This window comes from Rhea pennata, chromosome 1 (genome assembly GCF_028389875.1).
Source record: "Rhea pennata isolate bPtePen1 chromosome 1, bPtePen1.pri, whole genome shotgun sequence".
NCBI lineage: Eukaryota > Metazoa > Chordata > Aves > Rheiformes > Rheidae > Rhea > Rhea pennata.
In genome coordinates, this window is record NC_084663.1 from 138,629,067 (window position 1) to 138,655,550 (window position 26,484).

The 26,484-nt window shown below is 38.7% G+C and overlaps 1 protein-coding gene across 1 annotated transcript in view; it reads right to left on the reverse strand.

Moving 5' to 3' along the window:
- The window catches only part of SHROOM2 (shroom family member 2), a 127,452-nt gene that overhangs the window by 35,864 nt on the left and 65,104 nt on the right, over positions 1–26,484 (reverse strand). Inside the window, exons 3-4 of the mRNA XM_062601252.1 lie at positions 8,496–8,627; positions 1,010–3,653 (exon numbers count right to left, since the gene is read on the reverse strand). Of these exons, the coding sequence (XP_062457236.1) occupies positions 1,010–3,653; positions 8,496–8,627 (2,776 nt within the window). The remainder of the gene's footprint in view (positions 1–1,009; positions 3,654–8,495; positions 8,628–26,484) is intronic.

Sequence of the window (26,484 nt, forward strand, 5' to 3'; positions counted from 1 at the left end):
GCTGTGCACGCATGAGTCCAATATCTGTAACAAGAGAGAGAAGAAAAAGGAGGAAAAAAAAAACAAAAAACCCTACACCACTGCAGTACCTCACTTTTTCTCGAAGTCAGCTTTTATATATGTAGAAGGTGAAATTCAACACAGGTTGAATATACTACAACTCCTACATAGCAGGGAATCTCATAGCAGCTTGAACATCATCTTTTAAACAAAGAGCTTGTAAGACTTGGTCTCTCTGTTTACTTCCCCTGCCACCTGCCAACCATTTCCCAGCCCTGCTCGGGTAAAAATTAACTTAGTATTTACTTGCAGGTTGACCAGATTTTTGGCATCTCTCTGAGGAACAGATTCATATTTTTAAACCAAGCAAATGGACATAAAATAAAAACACTAAGAAATTTCCTTTGTTTTTGTAAAGTAACTCCAGCATTAATAGGCAATTCTTTTTTAACCTCTAAACTTTCGCCAACATATGTTTTGTCACATTTAGCTTTCAGTTCAAACAAATTTAGATGAAAAGAGAAAACACATGGAAAATGATTAGATCATCAACAAAATCGGACAAAAGTAGGTATTATTTCCCCTTGGAACATTTTTCTTCAGAGTTCCATGGAACAACTGTAAGACAAAACGGGGAAGGGGGGAGGCAGGGACACCAATGAAGTAGTACTCTGGGTAAAGATTGCCTTGATCCTCCTATGTCTCTACTGTAAAATGAATGATATTATCAAATCAATCTCTTTTTTTCTTCCAACTGGCTACAATACCCAAGAAATTACTTATCCAATTGCTCTTTCTTGCACTCTGAATTCCCATGCAGCACAAACTTAAATCTTCCTTACTCTACTTATGAGAGTTACCTGTAACAATTACTCCAATACTGACAAAAGGCAAACACTACATGTGTTCCTAGACTAAGTATTTTCATAAAAATTATTTTGCTTCCTCTCCACCACTCTCCTGTTGCTGTCTTTGGCAATTTAAAGGATAACAAAAAAGAATCCAGTACCTGTTTGTAGAAATCAGTAGAAGGGGATGATCTAGACCTCTCATGGGTGTATTGGGGTTTCTCATGCTGTTCATGGCCTGCATCAAGGATATTATCTGCTGAATGGTATCTTCCTGAACTCCTTGCCTCTAAAGGTTTCCGTTGCTCTTTCCATGATGCCTGATACTCTGCAAAAGTCCCCAGACGCTGCGGCTGTTCAGATTTCATTATTCTGTCAGAAGCCTTATTGCCACTACTGTGATGGATATTATCTTTTGAAGTTTGTACAGTTTCAAGTCCAACAGACGCTGCCCGACCCCTTCTCTCATACCATGACTCCTCTCCCTCTGGTCCACTGTGAGCTTTTCTATCAGGCCTCTCAGGCTGTCCTTCAGGAAGACCATGGGGAACTTGCTTCTGTGCAGACTTTCTATAGCTAGGCTTACTTGTTTCTTCAAAAAATTTCCACCTGTCTGCAAATGATCCCAGGGCTTCTTCAGATGTGTTTGGACAGCAGCGAGGACGGCATTCATCTGCTGACATCCCAACTTCATTCATCTTCTCTGGTTCAGAGTAAGACTTCAGTTTTTGTTCTGTTGTGAACCTTTTCCTGCCTCCAATGCGAGAAACGTGCTGAGTGCCACTCCCTGCAGAGTTCGATTTAGCTTGTGTAGCCTCAAGGAATCCAGACACATCTTCAGAAACCAAAGCCAAAAATGAAGAGTTATAACTACTAGTTTTCTGTTCTGGTGACCTGGGGAGATATTCACCAGGGCTAGGCTCCAAGTCCCGCCGTTTGAAGGAAGTTGCCCGCAAAACCCTGGCCTGTGCTTCCTTAAGGTGATCTTTGTAGGTGCTAGTAAAATTAGTATCTGGGGAGCTGTTTACATTTTCTGCTGAATCTGGCTTCCAGTTTTCATTGTGCTCCTCTGTTTCAGGTGACCCTATTAAAGTAGCAGTGCTTTTACTTTTCTGTAGCTTTGCTCTTCTCAATTGAATCTCATTTCTTAGGGTTGTTGCAAAACGATCACTCCTTCGTGCCTGTTTAGTTAAGTGAGTGTCAAATGGGGGCTGCCGCTCTGTTATAACTTCTGGACTGTTAGACTGTTTTTTCCCTTCCTGAGCTAAAGAGTGCAACATTGGGGTCTTCTGAGGAGAAATCTTGCTACTCTCATCCTTTGCCCACCTAAAATCTTTTTGAGCAGTTCTGTTTTCAGTGCTAAGAACACAGCTTCTTATATACTCGTGTTGACTGTACTTAGTTTCACTTTCCTCGAAGCTGTTCTCAAAGTTTTTCTGTTGTCCAGTCTTTTCAGCATGATTAGGTTTTTTAACCTCTTCTACTACAGCAGACCTAACATCCCCCTCTCTGTCCACCATGTAATGACTACTGTTCTCACACGCTCCCAGAGAAGATTCAATAGACTGTTGAGGTAGATAGTATTTTGTTTTTTGGACCATTGTGACAACTGCAGGACTTTCTGGAGGTCCAAGAGATGTATCAGCCCCCATTACAGGTTTCCAGTTGTCATCCTTGAGTTGAAGTGGCTTTGAACTTCCCTGAGCAGGCTGTTTTGCTGTCACACAGTAATAGCGACTCTGTCCAGTGTTGTCCACCTTCTGTTCAGCAGCACTGTTCAAAGAAGAGGAAGTGCTGAGCAGCCTGGCTTGGTTTGGACTGTAGCAATGAAAGTGATCAGTAGGTAATTCCTGAATGCCACTATAGGAGAGAAAATGTTGCTGATCTTTAGGCGAAGCTAAGATTCTTGCATTGTGAAAAAAAGTGCTTTCATCACTGTACTGGTGCTGGTGCTGGTAACTGTAAGCAGGCTGTGCAAACCGAACATCAGTGCTGGACAAAGATGACTGCAGTTTGTTCACAGCTCCTGTGTTATTGTTGTACCTTTCACCAGAAGAAAAAGTATATTCCATACTAAGATCAGATTTATAATTTGAGCTATTGACCCTCCTGTCACATGCTCTTGAAGGCCATCTTTGTTGTTCCACAGCTTCTGAGTTCCAGTCACTCCTGGGCTGAGATCGGTTCAGGGCCGTAAAGTGCTGCGTGCTGGCACCCTCTGAGTACACAGGGCCATGGGCCTTCTCATGGCCTTTGGTAGCAGCAAAGCTGTCACTACGAAGAGGTGGAGGTGGGGGAGGAGGAGATGAAGACTTCTTCTTATCAGGAACATACCAGACAGGTCCAAAATTAGATCTTCCAGAGCTACTGAGCTTGATATCAGGGTGTTCTTCTATTCTAGGACTTCTGTTGTTCTCGTACTGGGTGGGGACTGGTAAATATCCTGGTTTGTCCTCTATTCCACTGTTATCATTCAGGAACTGGCCAGACTTGTTTCCATGCTTTGCAGTCTCCCAGTGGCCTACTTTGTATAACATATTCTCTGTTGAAGAAGCATCTACATTGGATAGAGTATGGTCAGGGGTACTTGAACTTGTAGAGAAAGACCCATAGGCTGAATCCCGCTTACTTTGGCTCCCTAGATGATCAATGCTACTGTTAGACTTTGCAGAAGAAAGTCTTCCATATTGGGCTACTTGTGGAGTGTGGTCCCAGCTGTCCATACTTCCCAAAGAGCTGAATTGATCAGAAGTGCGATGTAGACTTGACTGATCCCATGTGCTTGACAGGTCATGAGAAGAGCAGCTATGGTAGGAAACAAACAAACAAAAAACTAGCATAAATCCACTACAAAAATCCACAAAAAGCCCCCACAAAATAATTATATATACAGCTACCAACTTTACTAATATTGGTAAAAATTCATCTACCTAGCAGATGTCTCTTATTCAAGACAGACAATCTAAAAATGGAAAATTCAGAGAGCTAAAGTCTTGGCTTTATCTTCTTACTCTGACACTGATTCAAAGCTTGAAACTTCAGTAACTGTAATACACCTTGCTTTTCCATTTTTCCTGATAAGTAATACGTATTTATCTCATTTGAAGGCTCCTCTCTCCCTGTGCAAATTGTTGATTTTGCCAATTTTATTTTTACACATATTCACTTTAAGCTTCATTAGCTCTATGTTTTCCAGGACAAACACCAACTTATTTTCCAGGAACTGCAAATTCATCCAACTACTACACTCATGTATTTACCTGTCCATCTTCTGCAGCTTGCTTCTTGGCCTGTGAAATTACTTCCTTAACTCCTACCTGCTTATCCAAATCTGTGCATTAATATAATATTTTCATTTCTAAATGAAAGACCACTAAAAACCTTTGCCTCACATGCCTCCATTTCAGTTCCAAGCCTCTACATAAATCTTTCCAACGTGGTTTCAAACAACTCTCAGTCTGATGACCTTACAAAAGCATCATTCAGCTCCTTTCAGCTCGGCAGCACTGACAGCAAAACTCCAGGAAAATGTAAATGCAGCTTCAGCTCTTCATTGCCAAAACTGAATTTCTGACCTTTCTTCAGAAAATCTTATCACCACCACTTCCTCTCTGCTGCTCTTTCCTGTAGAGAGATGTCATCTTTGACATTGTACCCTTGTGGCTCATTTGTCAATATTCCACAATTTTGCTGCTTCTGTTGTTTTCCAACTCGCAACTAGTTTTGTTTTGTTTTTTTCTTCTAAAGTTGTATTTTATCTTTCATAGCACCTACCTCTTGTCAATTTAACACACTGACGCTGAGATGATATTCTTTCCAATTCCTCTCACCACACCTCCCTGTCTTAACTTTACTGCCAGCCCCTCTTGCTTTTATACACCAATTTCAGCTTCTTGTCCTTGCATGCAAAGCCCCTTGGTAGAAATCCCAGAACTGTTCCACTTCCCTGTAGCTATAATTATACATAACATCTATCAAACCTTGTGCAGTAAAGAAACCTGTGAAAGCTAGTAATGAAATTAGGTCAGTCCACATCAAAAACAAAGAGAAGTACAGTCGTTCTTTCTGTCAAAAATACTGCAAAGGGAAACTAAACAGTTCTTCGGAATTTAAATTTAGTATGAAAATTGCAAATTTTCTTATATTAGTATTATCTTTGAAACTTTTTTTTACAAAACATGGTAAAAACATAATTTATGTGAAGTAAGAGAAACTATAATTTGTGTTTACTTTCTAAAAATAATTTAAAAAATGATAAATTAGCATTAGCTTCATCTTATGGGGCTTTCATTTTGTATTCTCAGCATTCCAAAACATCTCACTGAATAAATAAAGAGGTCTTAATTATCTTATTTAGCAGATACTATGGTTCATATAAAAACTGCCTTGGTCCTTATTAGAATCTTCTTTGTCAATGAAGAACATAAGCCAGGTTTCAGTATGGTATGCTGATTCCTTTATTTTCTCTCTTTGGCGATAAAATACTTGGCACTGATCAAAATAAAGATGACAATTGTGCAAGAAAGTCTTCATTTACAATTTACAAGTCTAATGTAGATCTGCTAAAGTCAAATAGCAGAGATCCCCTCAATCCTGAGGTAAGTGTTTTTGTTTCTGGGTTCTCCCAGAAATGACAGCAGATCAGAACCATTCAGATCACATGGCAACACAGAGCAGATGCATCTGACCCTAATTTCCCCAAATGCTCAACGTAAGGAGCCTTCTCAAAGCATACCTGCCACACACCCACACCTGTAAGACCAGAACAAAGTAGAACAGCTTGCTAGTTTAAACTACATACACCGAGGCAAAACAAAAAAATTGATTTCGAGATCCTATTTCATAGCATATCCCAGTGGAAAATAATGAAAGGTCTAAACTTTCAGCAACTTCAAGTAGTTCAAATCCACACTTCCCAGAAAAGCACTCCTCAGTCTTAGTCTCAGGCTGGCTAGGAAAGAAGTCTGCATCCATCTTAGTAAGGCATAACTTCCGTGAAAAAAACTAACAGAGGACTCGTAGGGTGTCGTGGAAAATCAAGGCACCAAAAGCTTACCATATCTGATTCTAGCTCTGACATTCAGCAGTGAGAGAGGCACCCAGGCCTGGCCTTGAGCTTCCAAGGCAGCTCACAGTTTTTGAATTAAAGTCATGTGGTAAAAATACACAGGTAATGGTGGATGGGAGGGAGAGGACTACCCTCTCTTTTATCTACTGAACTGCAGGCAAAAGTACCCATACTGTAATCTAGCTTCTTAGGTAGAAAGGGCAGTTTTCAGAGGGTTACTTTCACCAGCTCTCACACACTCACATGCACACACAAAATCCAGTTATATCCTGAGTGCCCAATTGCCATGCTTGGAAAACAGCAAAAATCTCTCCCCCCAGGTGACACTCCCCATGTTCTAAAACAGTGATTTAGTTCTCATACAGAGAGAAATCAGGCATGTACATTCTGCAGAGATTTTACACTCTGAATACCAATCTCACAGACGCTTAATTCAAGGAAGGTCAAGAAAATCCAGAAAAATCCCCTCCCCAGGCTATTTCTATTATTTTCTTATATACTGCCCCTTTCAGCCACTGACCATTGTTAATCCCACTCAGCCTGGTGCTTGACTTAAAGTGTATGGTGTTTCTTGTTTTTGTGAATTGTACCTTGAAAAGGGGGAATCTCTGAAGTAGCTCACGTTCTTTTGTGCAGATTGGAAAGCCCAAGTAACTGCTTTGCAACCGAGATTCTGAAAATATCCATGTCCTCGGGCTGGCACCCTGCGAGTGCTGTGCTTCAGGGAACCGTGGTCTGAAGTCAGTTCTGCTACAGAAATGGTCTGGGGCAACAGAGATCTGGACTGATAAATCTCCCAAGTAAATCATCTCTCAACAGTCAAACTTCCAAGTGGTCAGCACAGGTGGTCAACAGGTTCAGGAACAACAAAGCCCAGGGAACTCTACTGAAGCCTCTACTAAATCTATTTAAGAGCTTCTGAGAAAATAATTTTTTTGGTCCTTTTCATTAATACTGATATCTGTCAGCAGTTCTTTCTATTTCTAATACGGCAGGAAGGAGAGATAGAAAATTGCTCTAATTTTATCCTACCCCAACCGAATTTCATGCCAAAAGTTTATTTGAAACTAGTCTTTAATGAAATTTCAGAAGAAAAGTCTCATGATTCACCCAGTTCACATTAGCATCTTTCCGCACTCCCAGAGAATCTGTCTTGGCATACCTAACCGTTAAAAGGTACAAGAACAACCACCAGAAAGAATAGAAAGCATATAACAATTTACAGCTCAGTCAAAAGACTCAGTAGACTGAAAGCAGAAATACTCTTATGTCATCACTGCAAGTAAGAACTCTAAAATTTTTAGGAACTTCTGAATTTTGTTTCTTTGTACGAGGTTTCTTACTGTCTTCATAAATATAACTCTAATTCAACCCATCTATATGAAATTTAAATACAAGCTGGACAAATCTATTTAAAATGCGAGTAATTATAACTGAGGGTTTGGGAAATATAATGTGCTAAAACCTCTGCTAATGAAGTGTTACAAGATCATTTTAACTAAAAAAAAAAGACACTTCTGTCTAAAAGTGAACACTCATATGTTACTCAAGGGTAGACTGCAAGTTATTTTAAAAAACAGTAGGGAACTTCCAAAGAAATCAAACCATGTGAAAATGATTTATAAATAAAATCTTAAAACAACAGAACTTTCTTGCTCTATTTCATATACCACAATAATTAACATAAGGAAGTGATGCCTGAGAATGTACTGCAATAAGTATAGAAAGGACAAGAGTATTTTGGAAATTGGGAATGTATTCCAGACTGATTTTTTCTTTAATGCCCAGTATAACTATGTCCCAATGGGAATTATTTGGGAGGAAAAAATTAACTCCCCCTTCTCTCCCCATGAAAATGCTAAAGAATATAATCTACAGGCTCACAGTTGTTTCCTGCTTGTAATCAGACACATATGGACATTACCTAAAAGTTCAAAGTTTCCTAACTAGAACTGCTTGGGTGCCAGCCTTTCCTCCATATGCTGAATGGGACCTAACAAATACTGAAGTGTTTTAAACAAGCAGTAAAAATCATTGGTCTTACTACCTCTCTATACAAGCAAAAACACCACTGTAGTGAAGATCAGATTACAAAAAGCTACTTTAACTAACAAAAGCAGCAGTACTTTAAAGCCCAACAGGAAAATACTCTGAATTCTTCCTTTACGCTTTCTAATGAAGTCTGAAACAATACTTTTTGATTTTTTCTCCCTTTGCTATTTCACTTTAAATATGTTAACTTCTATGGGTTTTTTTTCCACTTTCACACACAAAAGTTTAGGATTTTACCAGTGAACATTGACAGGAAACTGTAGAGCAAGAAATATAACCTTCTGACTGCTTTTAAAACCATTTTCTTACCTTTTAGTCACACGCACATATTACAGTTTCTGAAATCCATTCATCCACATGTCAAACTTCCAATGCTCCTCTTTTAAGTATTGAAAGGACAGGTAATACGATAGAAGCATAATAGAACGATTTTGCATTCATGGTTTAAAAGATACTAAACAACATGACCTACATTATTATTGTCTTGCCGTTGGAGCTTAATGCATGTAACTTAAGCAGAGACTCACCTTGCATGATACCGTGAGTGCCACGAAGCACAGGCATTGGTTGAAGTAAGGTGTGACGTGGCTGTCTCGGGTTGACTTTCTGTAAATTTGGTTGCATGCCAGGAGTGAGGCCTGCAGGCTAGGTCATTTCTTCTGAAATGAGAGAGAGAGAGAGAACGTATTGGTTTAATTCAATTCATTTAGTAAGGTGACCTGCAGCAATAAAACTATCACGACACTAGTCAAATTATACTTCGCACAGATAGAATAGAGACATAACAACTTTAAATTATAGAAAACTGGTCCAATTTTCTACATGCATGCTAGTTTTGAAAAGATACTATTATTGCTTTAAAATGCTTGATACAGTGAAACAATACTATCCAACGTTTAGGTGGATTTTTTTTTAATAAAGACAAGCAAATACAAAGTTTTAAGTACTTGAAATGTATACAGAGCTTTTAACAGTTCAAAGTACTAATGAGCTTTATGACTCTTTTACAACATAGCAACAGTAAATAAGGCTTTGGTAAGGTTTATACAGATATGTGCTATGGGAGGATGTAGGAAGAAAAGGAACAAGTAACTGAGTAACTGGAGAAGGAACAAAGCCATATATATTTCTTCCTACAAGTTAGGAGCAGTGATATAATTATCTAACACTATTCTAACTTTTATCAGGTTCTTGTTCAGCTCTTGAAATGTTTGAGACTTCAGATAAGCAGTTTATTATTATTTTTTTAAAAGAATACATCTCAAGAGTAGTTCAGCAAAACATCTAAGTCCCTAAATACCTACTTGGGTATTGGCTGCAAACGTACTTGCACACATAATTGAAGAGATCCTTCCTAATAAATACAATAGCAAGTTCTTCGGATCTTACAATCCATTCTGCAAAACCATTTTCAATTTATCTGCCCCTTCCATCTGTTTAGGAATAGCATTGTTCGCACTTCCTTTGAAGGGCTTACTGTTTGTAATGCCTCTCAACTATCTCATGAAATAAGTATATTCTTTTCCCAATGTTATCTATGCATTCTGGAATTAATCTATTTCTATTTCAGCTAACAAATATCTAGCATAGGCTACCGTCTAGGCTCTTGCAAAAGCCAAGAGAATAAAGCAGGAACTTCTTGAAGATAATTCACCCCACTCTTCTTTTTGGCTCATCCTAGAAAGAGTGTATACTAAAAATTAGATTAGATATAAAGTGAGACAAATCCCAGCCTTCCAAGCCACATTCTGAATTGAAAGCCTATAGGTCTTTGGCTTGTAAGTTATTTATGAACTTATGTATTTACCAAGTTTTTCACCACAAGGTTAAGTAACCTAAGTCACCAAGTTATTCACAAAGCTGAGACAGTGTTCCCTCCTTTCAACTTATAATCTAATGGCAACTCTACATTTTTTTTTAACCTTTTTTTTTTTTTTTTTTTTTTTTCACTTTCCCAATTTGGGTTATCTCTAGCTACTGGATTTAAAAACAAAACTAAAGTTCACTATAAGCCAGTTGGTCAAATTTGTGTACTGCTTTTTACAGTACATTTAGGAAGATCTGATGAATTCCTTCTAATTTCTTTTCCAAACTCTGCATGCAGGATTATAAAATGACAATAATAATTCTACAGGGAAGCTGTAATTTCTCTAAAAAGTATAGCATCATTGCTGTCACTAAATAAAGAACTAATTGTTTCTATGAAAAAAAGCCTTCTTTTCCTAGCATGAGAACAGAGAAAACAGCTAAGTAGAGCATCACTATGTTCTTCCTTGACAGAATATGAAATTAAGAAAGTGAGTGGAGGAGGTAAAATACTCTCACTGCAAAAGATTCTGCTCAGCCATGTAATGCTCACCTCCAGACAGTCCATGCATACTTCAAGGGCCCCAAACTTATATTGAAAAAAAGCAAGCCATTGCTCTGTTGCACAAAACATCACAGGTTGTTCTTTTTCTACTGCTCATTCTAACGCTACTGCTATTATCTAGGCAAACCATAAATATCTATTTAGGCAAATTCAATATACCTTCTAGGCATCAATTCAACAAAGATGCTTCTATATTACGAGACGATTACTTTACTATCATGTACCACAAAAGAAAAACAAGACTAGAAAACTAACACAATACAAGTGATGCCTGGAGTATGAGGAAATGAAGGTTAGGGAACAAGGACTTCCGCGATGGTTTGCTATGGGTTTGGCAAATGGTAGGAGGAATTCAATCAGTGAGAAAGAAGAGAAATGATGCAGTTGTAAAGCCAATACTGTACCTCATGGAACTTCTCAAGATCTTCATAAGATAGTTTCTTGCCCCATGAACATCATTTTCAGATGGCATTTTCTGTGCTACAATATCCACCACCACTTTCATCTTCCTGAGCAGCCAAGTAGGGGGAGGAACAGACTGGACTGAGTTGTGACAAGAGGCAAGACAAGTGGACAAGTTCTTACAGGTTCTGTTTTGCTTTTTGTTTATGTGGCCATATATTTTTCAGAAGAAAATTTAGACATAATAAAATAGTTTCAACAGTCTAAAAATGCTAGTGGGATTCCTGGAGGGTGGAATCAAGTAGACATGGGTTTTCATTGAAGCCTGCAGCATGACTAAGAATTAAGTCACCATGCATATTCAACAATTCTTTCTATTGAATTATCCGTTTCTCACCATTTAATAACATTTACTGTTTCTTGCACTTCAAGAAACACATTTTCTATCAATAAATGGTAGATAGCATGAAATAAGTTCCAAAATGCAGTACAAATGGTGAAAGATCTAAATAGAGAAAGATTAAAAAAATTCAGAGACAGAAAATGTTGCAGGCAACTAAAGCTGATGGAAGCATAGCATTTATATTCTAATGTAATACCTCTGTATTAATTCTGATTGACAGAATGAGATCATCTGAACCTACAATCCAGGAAACCTCTAGCGTTAATGGAAGCATTATTAAAAGCATTTCACTGAGAGTGTCTTTCTACCAGTGCTTTTGCAAAAGCTGCTAGAAGGAAAAAGCTGATAAGCTTTGAAGATATGATACAAAGGGAAAAACAATTTCTATTGACTATAAGCAATGAATTAGACTGGTCTCAACAATGTATTTGTGCAAATAGTGTAGCAATAAAACAACCTTTCCAACTCAGATTTTCAGAACAAAATTTGTCCTTTTATAGTTACTGTTTGGAATACATTAAGAAAGATGTTCTGAACTTCAGAGGCTAGAGAGTTTAGAAATACGGGAGTAGAGGCTCAAATTGGCGCAAATCCACCACTCATGAGGTTAACCAACCCTCCCTGGCCCCCCTCCCAAAACAGTGAAAACGTACTTCCTTGACAAAGAAAAATACCTAAATTGTACTAAATTATACAAGCAGATTCATCTGTAAATGATAACAAAAGTCACAAAAATATTTAAGTCAAGATGAAATTCCAGATAATTGGTAAGTTTATTTTCAGTTCATTTGGAGAATGTACATGAATGGATTCAATTTTTCCTGTCAAAATTAACATGTCTCCTTAAGTTTTAGGTGCCTACATCAGAACTAAATTGGAGTTTGAAAATGAAAAGTAGACAGGAAATCAAGCAAAACTGAATTACCTCAGCATTAAACAGCAATATCAATGAATGAGAGCTACTCTCTCAGTATTCAGATACATTCTAAATTAATGTAGGCAACAGGAGGACAAAAAGAACAGATACAAAATGTAGGTACATTAAGATAGAAGGAACAACAGATATAACCAGATTTGTGTATTCCTCTCACGCCCAACAGAATTTGTTTTATCCTCATATACTAAACAGCTTGTTATACCTCTAGTATATACATTTTTGCATTTGGTGTCCCAAGCAGAAGAAAAATGAAGTCCCAAGAACTGTGTCCAAGAAAAAAGCAAACACTAGGATTTATTTTTCTGTTAATGTTTCATTCTCCTCCTCTGCTGAATCAGCAAAGATGCTAAAGCCTGACTGCTGGCTCACACATAAATATAAGGCTGCAAGTCTTTCAGTTTCAGTAGCAGCAGGTACACATAAAGGAGATTATGCAGTATTTCTGAGACAGAAACCTGAGCTTTTATCCCCTGGCTCTCAATCATCTAGTTACTGGCCTGCTCTTTAGTTCAAAGAAGTGTTTTTAATACCAGCACTGCTGACATACGCACAGAAACCACACTCTGGCCTAGCTCAAGGGAAAGCTTATGAACAGTTCCTATGGAGACTTTTCAGTTAAAACTTTGGAAAAGATGCTCCACATACAAATTAAGTGTGAATCATAATGCTGATGCGTTTAACTAGTGCTGTCCAACTACGCTCCTTTTCAAAGGATAACTTCTGCTGTTTCATGTCCTAGTTTTGACTGAAATTTACCACTTTGTGTGATTAATTTGCAAAATGGAAGCAAAGAATTCTTAAAAAGAGTTGCGCTAGTCTCAGGAAAAAAAGCAAGCCCCACCCTTTAGTTTAAATAAAACACCACAAAACACCACTATCTGCAGGGTTATACGTATGCTAATGGAAAGCACTACAAACCTGTTATAAGAAGGTTTTAAAACTCCAAATACACACAAATCAATTTGTATGCTATTTATATGCAAGTACTTAAAAGGAAATTAGATACTAACATAATGAGTAAGCAGATTTTGAGATTTCATTACAGTGGATAATCTTGCTCAGTTTTGCTAGAACATCAAGTTCAGCGAGAATTCCAGTTTCACATGGAATTTCTCCCTCTGCTGGCTTTCAGGTATCAGTAACGTTTTCAGTTATTTACTCTGAAAGAATCACAATATTGGCCATTGGAGCATTACGCTACATCTTGCCATCTGAGCATAACAGAAACGAAGCCCATGTAATTGCAGAGAGAGAAAAGTTCTTCAAAATGGAGGAAGCTGGCTGCTATTCTTCTGAAATCTAATGCAGCTAGTCTTTAGCTTTTGCATTCGCTTATTTCTTTTGTATTCCTTATGATAATTAATCCTTCCTTAGAATATTAAAATGACATACTGTTCTTCTGAGACCCTAAACAAATTGTTTTTAAGAATATTTTTCTGGATTCAGCAACTCTCAAATGGCAGAAGTCATTGTCCTGCTTCAGATTAATAATATATAGTTAGCGTTTGTTATGCCTCACCTTAACAGAAGTAGGTATTTCATGCCAATACTTACGAATAAAATGCCTTCTCCTCTTCATTTCTATCAGCTATATCAGGAGAAAATCTTGATTAAAAAAAATCAGATTTTTCTAATTTAAAAGGAAGGATGAGTCGGTGACTTCAGTCAAGTGAACTGGATCCACAAAGAACTGCTATATTAGTCAATACTGTCAGGTTTATAGTTTCTTGAGTTAAAATTGTTATAGCAACTAAAGACTTTTTTTTTCATTGTATTTACTTTTCAGTCATTTACTCTAGTTTCCGCAGAATGTTTTGGCTCCCACAGCTGCAGACCACAGATTCCCAGCACAGCCCAGGTTCGAAACAAGAAACAACCATGCTCTTGAACCCCTGTCTGAAACACAGCTACTGTGTGCCCTTAGCAGTGCTGCTCCCCAGGTGCTCTCAGACTGTTTCAAAGCTAAATAAACCAAATAACAGCGGGGCCATCTGCCCTACGGGAAGAGGTTAACTGCTAGGAACAGCGTCAGCCCACTTTAGCCAAGCAAATAGCCTGAAAGTAGTTGTCCCTCTGGGTGCTCTTCAGCAATGTTCCCACTCATCATTTTTTATTTCATGGAGAGAAAATGCCAGGAATTTATAGTGGCAGCACAACTTGCCCCCTTAAGAATTCCAAACAACTTCATGTTTCCTAGCTTTCCTACCTCCTTTCAAAATAACATTCATGCATAGTGCTAGAAATACAAACTCTTTTGGTAACAGATTTTATAGATCTTCGTGTGCCAGAAAAAGAAGGTTCTTCCAAAGCATGTCTCTTTTTCCAGTTCACCTATCTTGTGCTCAGCGTATTAAAGTGCAGTAGATGAGCAATGCTTAATACAATAAAGCATGTATGTAAAAAGCCACAGTAAATAAACTATCAAATCACTCCTACAATTCATCAAAAATACTGTTCTGCCTTTTTTCCCCCAACAAGTCAGAAGAAAAAAAAAAAAGACCACTGAAAAATTGCCATGAGGATACAGTTACATATAAGTGCCTCAAATAACTTGAGACATACCAGTGTGTCCATATTTCCTCAAAAAATCCTTCCATTTATTTTTCCCTGCGGATTGTGAACATATCAGTCACCTACCCAACCTGGAAGCTCACAACTAGAACAGGTTGGTTTTTTATTTCAATAGAAAATAATAGAAAATTGCTATCTGAACAAATCAAGTATTTTGGGGAAATGACTGTTTGGTTAAAATGCCTTCTTTCTTTATTCCCCTCATCCCACAATTCACCCTTATAGACAATCAATATTCCTTTTTGTAGAGTATTTAAGTAATCCTTGTCCTCTGCAGACACTTAATACTTTTTCTTTCAGGCAACTGTATAAACAGAATTCAAATTACTTCATATTGCTTTAGTCACCACTGGCTGATCTATCTGCCAGGGTAATTTAAGAATGAAGCATCCACAATTCAACAAAAGAGTAAGGGCCAGTCACAAAGTTATATAAGGAATGTGAGTAGGTTCCTATGTCATTCTCAAAAATACATTTTTAATAATATTCTCTTAAGTTATCCTCTTCTGGGTTCAAACCGTTGTTATTAATTTTATAAAGGAACATTAGGATAAATATTTTCATACAACTCCTCCAACCCAACCTGTCATGATTTGTAGTGTTTTCTTGACTCCCTATATACCTGTCTGTATCTTCACATATAACAGAAAATAAAACAAGGGAAAAATTGTTTTTAAAAGGAGGACAAAGCACACAAAGCATGAGGTGAAGACAGCTGTTGAAGCCCTTTACTGAACATAGTTTCTCTCTCCTTTTATTTCATTGTCTGTCTCTCTCTGAAAATGAAAAAAGGAAAGGAAAGAACACAAAAAAACATTAAAATTTTCATGGCACAGTCCCACACTAAGGGTTTTTTCTCCCCCTCTCTATTCAAAAACTACTACTATGTATTCTGAAGGAAACAAAAAGTTGTTTTCCTTCACTATCTGTAATCCATAACAAATCTGGATATTTTAGAGAGGTTTATTCCTAGCTCTTTGTTCTTCTATACATACACGTATAAGGTCCTTTTGTTTGGTTTTTAAAAATTCAGAATGTGCCTACAACTTCCCGTTCAGGGTTTTGGTGGCTATGCAACTTCAACCACCTGCTGTGGGTCTTCCCCCCATACATAACCCCCTGCTGAAAGCTATCCCATATTCCACTTCTAAATTTACCTCTTTGTTTCCTTTCTAGAGCGTTACAGCTTGAATTGCTTTGTTCTCCTCTTGTAAGGTTGTCGCTGCCTTTCATATCAGGTCAGTCCCAAATTCCTTTATTTTCCCCTCTGTCCAGAGCCTCCAATGCAGTATTTTAAATGCTTTTTTTTCAGCACGCTCTCTCCGCTGGTTTTCATACCACCTACCCAGGAAAGCTTTACATTTCCTTTCAAAAATAGACAGTAAATTTAGGCTTTGAGTGAGCCCTATAGCAACTGCATAAATTCCTCTCAAATCACAACAGCAGACCTTGCTATCAAAGTCAGAAACATCAGGACTTGAAATTTCAAGGTAACTGTGTGGAGACATCACACCCACCCTTTTGAAGGGATTACACTGAAAACAGCTACTATTTTTGTTGGTTTGTCACTTCTTTCTGGAGGCGGCTTTGTAGCTCTTCAGAATGCAAGCTTTTGCTTTTTCAATGTTAAGCTTCTGTAAATATCCCAATAAAGGAAGAGAAGGTAAAATAACAAATTGCAAAAACTAAATAATTGTCAGCAGTGTGAAACGTCTGTTCATGATAATAAATAAGCCTGAAAAATTAACGGTAAATATCAACATGCTAAGTATTTTTAAGGCAATGTCTTTTAGCTGTCTGCAGAGCTTCATAAAACCAACACGTTTTCTCCTCTTTTTTAAATGTATTTCCTAAATACAGGGAATATCTGAATGGAACTTTATTTAGGGTGAAAGTCTGCTGAAAGTTGTTAACATTAGGCATCTTATGAAAATAAAATAGAAATGCTTTCACATAATTGATCAAAAGCAGCTTACATGACATTTTAAAACACACTAATATGCCAGCTTACTAGCTTAGGAAAAGTAATTTTAAAGGTGAAGCTCTTAATATCACAAATTTTCAACAGTAATGTCAATACAAGCTTCCCAGCTATGTACAGTTTTCCAAAACAAATAAAGGAGGATTGACTATATGAAAGTAAATTGCTATTGGCAACACTCAAGCCATATCAAGATTTTTGTCTCAAGATGTTGCTTCTCTCCATTAATAGCAGCACACAACCCATCTGTTTGTTAGAACAACCTCTCCTTGTCTATTAGCATCTTTTTCTATTTATCCTTTTGGGAAAATTCCCTGTGACATACTTCATTGGAATGGGATGAACCAATGATGAAAACTAATCAACCTGGTATATGAGAAAACTATTCTCTGACCTCAGACAGCTGAGCCCCGATGCCTACATCCCCTTATTTAGTTACAGCTGGATTAGCCACAGGCAGAAAAACCCAAAACAAACAAAAAACCCCCCACAGATATCCAAGACTATGCACATAACATACACAGACACACAAACTGCAGCAGACAAACATGAAGGTAAACAGCTGGGAGTCTCATGCACTACAGAAACCCATATATGGAAATTAAAAACAATGACTGAAATTTTCACGCAAAACAAAAGAATTAACAGCATTGTCATCCTAACACTACTGCCCTAACACACTCAGATTTTTTTCAAAGTGCAAGTGAATTTGACAAATGGATAGAACTAAATAAAAGCTGAGCTCCTAATCAACACTGTGAATCTGTCCAGCTTAACAAATAGTAAACTATTTTTCTTTCTGGTTAAAATTCATTGAAAATATATTGTTGTGTTTGAAGAAAATTAAGTCTTAATTAAGCAAAGATGTTAAGAAGCGAATAATCATGAAAAGATCAACAAGCCTTCTCTAACAGGAGTCCACCCAATTCCTAATTCCTAACGATTAGAGAAGCTCCTAGGAACAAAGTTTCCTATCCTCACCTTCAGTGTTGGCAGCTCTTCACTTAACTCTACCATCTTGCTGGATTAAGGATCACCAGTGACTCTTTCCTGAGAGCCTCCTGCCTCAGTCTTTGCCTCTTTTCATCTCTCCAGCCACGGGACCAAACAGAGGCAGCCAGAAGCCACCTGCCTCTACCTGTTTGCAGTCAGCTATTCCCTCCTTCCCTTCTCCTCTCTAAGGACTTGGCAAGCTCTTGCTCTCTTTGACAGTCGTTTTCTACAGAACCTTTTCCGAGCCCCCTTCTTTTCTCTGATAGCTAGATGTGTTTTTTTGTAGAGGATCTACTACAGTGCCAGAAGGAAAGTTAAGTGATAAAACATGGTGCTATATCAAGCTAAAACATGTAGGAAAACACTGAATATGTATTAAATCTAATATATCAGGCAAGTTAATTAGACTAGATTGAAGAGATCAAGCAGTGGTTGCTCAGTATTTTTTCAATAGATAGGCTGCTTTCAAAATATTTTAGGGACAATTTGTGAGCCTGTATTCAAATTAGGCATCATAGAGCCTAAACTTAGCCTGGAACGCCAAAGTTTTTGAAAGGTGATCTACATGTGAAAATCCCACATTATCTACAAGCCAAGAACAATCAGCGCTGTACGCCTAGCAAACTAAAACCCACACAGTGTGGGTGAATGTGTATGCATGTTGACTGAGCTGCAACTTGAATGAATAAAATATGAGAAGCCATGAATCTGCCTTTGTCTTTAATTCACAGAATACAACAACGATAACAACAGCTCTTGCAATCAGAGAAACCACGGAGGAACAACTGAATACATGCCATATTTAAAGGGGGATATACAACTCCACTGCAAACAAGAACAAAATACAACCGATCCAGCACTAGTCCATCATGATTCTTCGATAGCCATGTTGCCATGGATTCATCAGGACACTTTATTTTGTGACACAGCACCTATTTAGGTAGGGAGCTTACTGAAAACCGCATTTTGATTTTCAGGTCACAGCAAAGATTTAAGCTTCATACATCATGTACACGCAATAGGATGATTTAATAAATTTTCAGCCAGCGGATGAGGAAGAGAGAGTGTGCACAAATGCACTCTCTGGATTCAAAAATAGGAAAATAAAAGACATCTTCAAGGGTATGAATAATTGTTCTCCTTATAAATTTGGCAACTTTTATTTTCTCAAGAAATGGGTAACCTGGGGTATAGTGGAAAAAGAAGAAAATACTGTTTCGCTTTCAAAATTCCTGCTGCTTAAAATCTGTAACCTATTCTGAAACAGCATGCCTTTATAAGGCCCTGGCATCAATCCGTCCTTAACCAATTATTTTGTTTTGGACAATAATTCATAAATGGCTGCACATTTGCAATATATAACCCATACTCATTTCTTCCTGACACAATCCATTGCCCCTTACCTTTCCCAAAGCAGGTTGCCTTGCGAGTTCCTCCCTATTCCCCAGTCTCTCAGCTTCACCAGAGGAGAATAAGGATTGTCTCGTTCTCTGGTCCCACATCCTCTATTTCCCACTATGCTCTGAGATACAGAAAATGTTGCATCTTGTCTCCACCTCACTATTCCTTATTTATAACTCCTTTTAAGGTCACAAAGTCACAGGACGTCATGACGACAAGTACATCAATCTTTTTTTCTCACTTCTACAATGCTTTTTATGAACTGTGAAGGTGGGCTACTCAGTCTAACATCATGTAATAGCAGACAATATCGGTCACCTCAAAGTTTGAGGGAACAAAATATATTTCTTCCTAATTCCCAAAATCTAGCAGTTCATATTCTATCATTTATGAATTTACAGGTACCACTAAATGAAAAATGTTTTGTTCCATCAAATTCCACAAGACATGTCGTAAGTGTACAGTCATATTGTCAAGAAAAACATGCTTCTCAAAAACCCCAGATTCTTAGCTCCCTCTGATCAAATCTATCCAATCCTGATTTACTCTGATGTATCCTACACCTGCAATTGAGCTTTCTTCACCCTGCTCTACCAAATCTTGTACTCGAGAACTCTAGATTCACAATACTGTATAAATATAAATTTGCAAGCATAAACCCCAGCATCTGTTCTTCCTTCAGGTGGGAATTATTTATCCAACTCTGAAACTGTGTTTCTCCTTAACCACTCTAGCATCTGAAAATTTGAACTAAGACAGTGAGTGCAAATAATTCATTTTAAAAAGGCCAACAGCATGTTGTCACATGTGTTTTCTTCCTGTGCTCTAATCTATTTTTTTCCAGATTCTCTGCTTGGGGAAACCAGATGGTATGCTCCCCTGAATACAGAAGTGACAGATGTAAAACCGTTAGGTCCTAATTGAAAGCCATTTTGAGTGTCAAGATCACATTTTATATTTCCTAATCTGAAACTGGTGCAAACTGACCACAAAAAATGCTTCTATTTTCTTCAGAAAATGATTACTATCCCTTATCAGCCTGTAACATCCAGATCACCATCGTACTAAAAGGAGAGATTTCTGCATACTGACATTACAAGGTCAACAGTGCCATCCTAAGGTCTAAATACAGCTCAGTTTCCCATTTCTTTAACTTCTTCATCAGTATTCTAACTCAATCCTCCAAATATTTCCAAGTCAGAGTTACCATCATATTCTGGCTTTTCAAGCACTGTACCATGTCTTTTAAAGACAACAGAAGAAATGACCCTGGCTCAGCCAAAACTAAGAGAAGGAATACAGAAAACAGTACCAGCTCACAGGATCAGTAAGGGAATTTATGAAGAATGACAAACCTGTGGCCCCATTCAGAGGCCCCACTTCCATACCTAAAGCCTTTTCTAAACTTCTGCTGAAACCTTGTTGGCAATGGTGGCATCGCAACCCAGAGGATAATGCAACTTCAACTGTGTATCACAGACATTAGGTAATAAAATTGTTCACAAAACAGAAGGGTTAATTCAGAGGCATTGCAGGAATGGTAATTGATGAAATAAACATTTAGAATAATACCACAGTTCCCATTACCAATGATAAAATCTTTTAAGCCAGAAAAATAATTGAAGGAAGAAGTAAAACTAACTCAGCAGGCCCAGAGGAAGTCTTTTTGCTCACCTGTTTAAGAGCCTGCATTTGTTATGTGCTCAAATACTGATTCTCAACTGATTCTCACAACACTTGGGATTCTTAAACTAAATTTTTAACCTTCCAACTAAAAATACTGGCCATGCCACACAGCATCCAAGACTGACTTGGCCCAGCTTAGCCATAACTGAGACAAAAGATGAGTGTAGCACTGTACAAAATAATTACAACATTTTCACAATATAAAGAACCAAGTAAGATTTTACACAGAAGCTATGAATCCCTTAAGACATCTCTTCGCCTCAGAAGGATAACAATGATTTAAGAGGAAAAAGGAAACAATTTGAGACAAGCTTTAAGAACTGCTGCACTAAAAATATCTGCAACTTCAGAATAATTTGTGCTTTAAATTTCTTTCACACTTTTTTGCAGCTGCCCTTTTAAAAGGAAGCAATTTTCTTCTCTCTTGTCTAAGATACTGCAAACCTTAATAAATACCTACAGGCAGAATTACTTGTTAGTGAGATTGAGTGAAAGGTGAGTCACTTCTGGATGACATATATACGTATACATAAAAATCTGTAGTATATTCATGCTTCCACCAAATAAGCTATATGGAGATAGCTGTACAACTGTGAATCACTGTGTGTGACATATGGCACGTTTTTAAAAAAGGATTTCTACTGTCGTAACTATTTTCAGATCAAAACAGACATTAGACCTAAGTCTTGGCACATTACAGAGCTCATAATTTGGGCATGAAATATTAGCTGCCCTAACATGTTGGAAACCTGAGGCATAAAGTGGTTATACAGTTACACAATAATTTCTGAGGTAACCTCATCCTTCTTACCTCCCAGTGGTAGCTCAGCTTTCAGGCGGGAAAGCTAAGTGTTCAATTCCAAGTTTTATCCCCTTCTTAATCTCCAACTGATGACTTCAGCAGTAACAGTTTTATAGCAAGAAGCTGCACAGTACAATTTGACACACTGATACATTAATCTACAATTTCTTCATTGGCAAAGGGACAATATTTTACCACAACTTCTTGGAACATAAGCTCCTCCTATGTCCATATTACTCCGAGTCCAAATTCTTCAACATTTTGTGTAAAAACTCTTCATAAAGATGGAGGGGATCTGCATGGGCAGCTTTGGCACTGCTGTCAGCTTGGTCAACTAGAACTCATTTGAGTCCGCTGGGTTGCAGATTTGTGCCTTTCCCTGCAAATGACAGGGCCACTTCTCCTTCCATCCCTAGAGGGGAGATGGGGGTTGCTGTGTGTTAAGCGAAGGAGGCTGGCCCCTCTTCTGAGGCTGGCTCTATGTCCTGCTTCACTTCCGGTCATTTTATTCTATCAGAAAGATGTCTAGACCCCAACTTCAACCTTCTCTGCTACAAGACAGTGTGGGTAAGGACACAGTGGTTAGGCAAGACTAAGATCAGGCTGATGATCACAAAAACTAGAATGGGTAAAAATGCCCTTTCCTCCCTCATGCCCTGTCTCCTTCATGTTGAGTACCTGGGCCAAAGCCTATGATGCTCTCTTTCTTGTTTCTCTAGCTGAGAAGATGGGTCCTTTTGCTTTCTGCACACACTACTGTGTTTACAGGACGCATTAACTTGTTGCTGTGTTTATCATCTGCCCCAACCTTCCTCCCTCAATCACACACACACACACATACAGAGGAACAGTGGGGCGTATCTGCATCCTGGAAACAGAGGGCTTAGTTCCTTCTGTCTTCCCAGTAACTTGATACCTTTCCAGAAAAGCAGATGCCAATTATATGACTGACATTTCACAAACAGGAAATAGAATAAACATGAAGGTATCAAAGTGGTGACATGTTCTCTGCTGCTACAGCCCCCTCACTTACTATCTCAGAATAACAATAGTCAACACTGAAGAATTGTTCTTACCTGAGCCACCTATGGGATTCAGACCACTCAAGGAGCAGCTCCAAGAGCTGTCTGTCTGACCCGCTATCTAGATGAAGAATTAATGCGAGTTCAACCACAGTATAAACACACTCAAGTCTTCAGTAAATTTATCCTAATTAGAAAACAAAAATCCTACTTAGTCTCTTAACTGTGGCAATATTGTCTCCTTTGATTTGGATGCTTTGAGAACATGTATAAACCTTGCTTTGTGCAGATGTATGGCTGCCTTAATATAAAACCCATTAAGAGTTGGAAGTTCAAAAGTGAACAGACCATTCCTATTTCTGGGATCCTCAGAGTAGAAATGATATTGTTCAGCAGGTAATACTCTTTTAGGCTTTCAGAGGCTCATTTATCAGAAGCTGAATGTGCCAAAATAAATGCCCCATATTTAACATCAGCAGACTTGAAAACTGAGTTCAGTGACTTCACAGCAAAATAAAATCCATTTTCCAAGTACGATTGAAAACAGAAGCGACTTCACAGCAATAACAACCCAAAACTTTAACATATTACTCCTCTTTCACACCACCTCACACAAACCCTTCAGATCTCCATTCTTTAGTAATATTAATTATCACTAAGGGTAAGTTTTATAAAGTCAACCTGGCAAAAATAAAATGAAGACCCAAGCTGAAACATCAGTTGGATACAGTATAGATCAAGTCAGGAACTATCTCAGGGATGGCTAGATCAGGTACAATGGCTGATAAAATACAGATGGGGTGGGGCTGACTAATACTGATAAATAATTACTCCTACAGCTAAGCTTGTGTTTTGAAATTCAGCCAAAAGATCTCTCAGCATCCCTCCAAAGTGACTGAGTAGTTTAATAACGGACTTCATTCTATGCACCTCTATCTTCAGAAAAAAAAGGTATGGATTCTGATGCAAAAGCATCTATGGATAATCTCACAATAAATAACCATACTATATTCACACAAAGAAAATTGACCATGTCATTATTCTAAAATCTGAAATAGTGAATGTGACTTTCTCTAATGAATTATTAGCTCTTTCTATTGTTTGTACAACAGCTATTCTCCTTCAGCTGGGAAACAAAACTGGGCTGTAATAAAGGCACAGGAACGGTACAGAGTACAGAGCTCCTCCTGGGAAGTATAAGACAGTCTTAAAAAATATAAAAGATGTCTTTAATATATAGAAAAAAACAATTACTGAAGAAGGAGACATACTGAATAGTACATATGCCCTCCAAGTGATTAATCAATCTAATACTATATAGCTTTATTCAGAGTTCAGCGACGTCAGCAAAAAAATGCAACATGTTTTATGTACAGACTCTCTACTGCACTGCTTTACTATAAAACATCAGTAACCCATGGAGGTTGAATATAATGCTTCTGAGACCCTTCCCCCAAAACACAATGAGCAATTTCTATCTGAAAAACTCATCCTGAAGGGAGACTCCATTAACCTCACGAGCTTAAGGATTTCTCTAACAGAGCAGACTGCTCTATCTGGTCAGCACTAAGCAGATACAGACAGAAACCTTATCCTGTGTCCATGTTCTGGCACTCCACCTTCACAGCATATGTTCTTAAAGAGCAGCAAGCAGGGACTGTTTTGGCAGTAAAGAAAAAAAAAAAAAAAAAAAAAAACTCTTTCTGGCAAATATATTATTTAATCCACCCCTCTTCCAAAAACTGCAGATCACATGCATATTTAAGCAATGTTTTCTTCAGTTTTGCTTGTACTCCATGCATGTCTCCTCCTTCTCCTCAAAAAAAAAAAAAAAAAAAAAAAAAAAAAAAAAAAAAAAAAAGCCAGGGAAACTTTTTCCATTGAATTTTCTTATTAAACTAATAAAAGCTAGAGACTGGCTGGAAAACTTTCAGACTGCAGCACAGACTAACTCTGCTACTCAGTTTGTCCTGACAATAAGCACCTGCACAGTGACATTAGCAGTCCTGCCCAAGACAACTAGTCGCAGAGGTATGAAAAAGTAGCAACTGCAAACTACCTCAGCACAGGTCCTTGCTGCCCGCCGGGGGGTCTAAGCAGCAACACAAAGCACAGTGACCACAGGTCTGCGTGAAAAAACAGGAAGCGAATAGGCAAACAAATACCAAAATAGTCCGCTGTTTTCTATTTCCCCTCTCCTGCTCTGCACCTGTTGAGTTCACTTCAACAATTCTATCACGGCATTTTAATTAAATACATTCAAGAAAAAGCCCGCGCAGAACCGCGCCGCTCTTCTACCGACAGGTTAGCGACGTACGGAAAGCCTAGAGAAATGCCTCCCGAGCAGCATCCCCACTTCGCGCGCACGGCCACGCGCTGCCGCGGTGCGGAGCTCCCCACGTCAGCCCGAGCGCTCCGGAGCTCCGCGGCGCTGCTGCCGGGGGGCTACCCTGGCCCCGGAGAGACCCCAGAGCTCCCTCCTCTCCGGCGGGGGCCAGAGAGGGGACGCACGGGGATGAATTACGGAGAAAAGGGCTGCAGCGCGGACGCGACAGGCACGCTCGAGCTTACAGCCTCCGCGGCGGCACAAGCGACGCGCCAGCGACGCGCAGCTCGATCGCGTCCCCGGGCGAAAGCGTGCCACGCTCCAGCACCGGGGCACGAGACCCCCGCGGCCCTCCGCACAAAGGCCGTCCGCCTCCTGCGCTGATCGGCGCCTCTGTGCAAGCTTAGGGGATATAATTAGATTCACAAAGAAGCCTCATTACTGCGCTACGCTAAGAGGCCCCAACTGTTTTGATTAGTCATACTTGTGACTCTGCTCAACAATTCCTCGTCGAGATTGCCTACGGAGCCGGGCACAGAAAAGCTGACTGAAGCCTGAAAAATTAAATCAGGGCCTGCTCTTGGAGGGGGCGCAGGCAGTTGTTTTCTTTTTTATTTTAAATTTAGAGCGTCACCTGAAATGGCATGTGGAAAATACGCCTAGATTATGCTCTTGAAGCCAGCTTTATAAATCGTTTCATCCTTTTCTTTTAAAATCTACTGAGTAAACACATGAGTTAATGGTCCAAGTTGAGACTCTGTACTGTAAATAAGTTACCTATGAAATTAAAAAAATATTCAAGGAACAAAACTAAAAAAAAAAAAAAAAAATCTCCAGAACATCTGGGCCTGTTAAGATTTAATAGGTTTTCAACAGCATTTGGAAATTACAGATTGTTTCCTATATATATTTCTTTAATTAAAATAAATGAACCAGCTAGCTTATCTTCTCACGGAGCGGCACCTCCCCTAAAGAGAGCTAGCCTGCGATATCCCTAGAAACTATTAACATCATCAGTGGTCAGAGAGGCATCAGAAATCATCTTTGCCTATGAAGAGAAGCAACGGTGATGTCCTTCCATCCTGCAATAAACTTGGCTTGGTAAATTCCAGGGACTTTCAAAGGACAATTTATTTCACTAATCTTTTCCAAAAGACAAGCTTTGTTCTATACTCACACCATTACTACCCTGCCTCTGGTCAGACTTTTACACATAAACTTGTTATGGTCGCTGACCACTATCACACGTGTGGCTGTAAAGGTTACAGTAATAGGTTGCACAGGATTTATTTGGAATAACAGTTCTCCTGCACCCTTAAGGAGCAGCCCAGTCCCAGGACAGTCTGAGCACAACTTTTTTCACTCCTCCTGTGCTGCAGTCACTTCTTCCAACAGGTACAGAGTAGGTCTAGATGACTGGCTCCACCACTTACACGGGCTATGAGTGCTTGGAACAGCCTCAAGCAATTAGTACAATACTTTGGAGGCAGAAGAAACCAAAGCCTTGGATCATCCTTGTATCAGGTTTTTGGCCTGTGACACAACATATGGAAACACTCAGCAAGCTGTTACATCCGGATTACTTTCTTAAGCAGTGTTAATGGACAAAGAGTCGACGAAT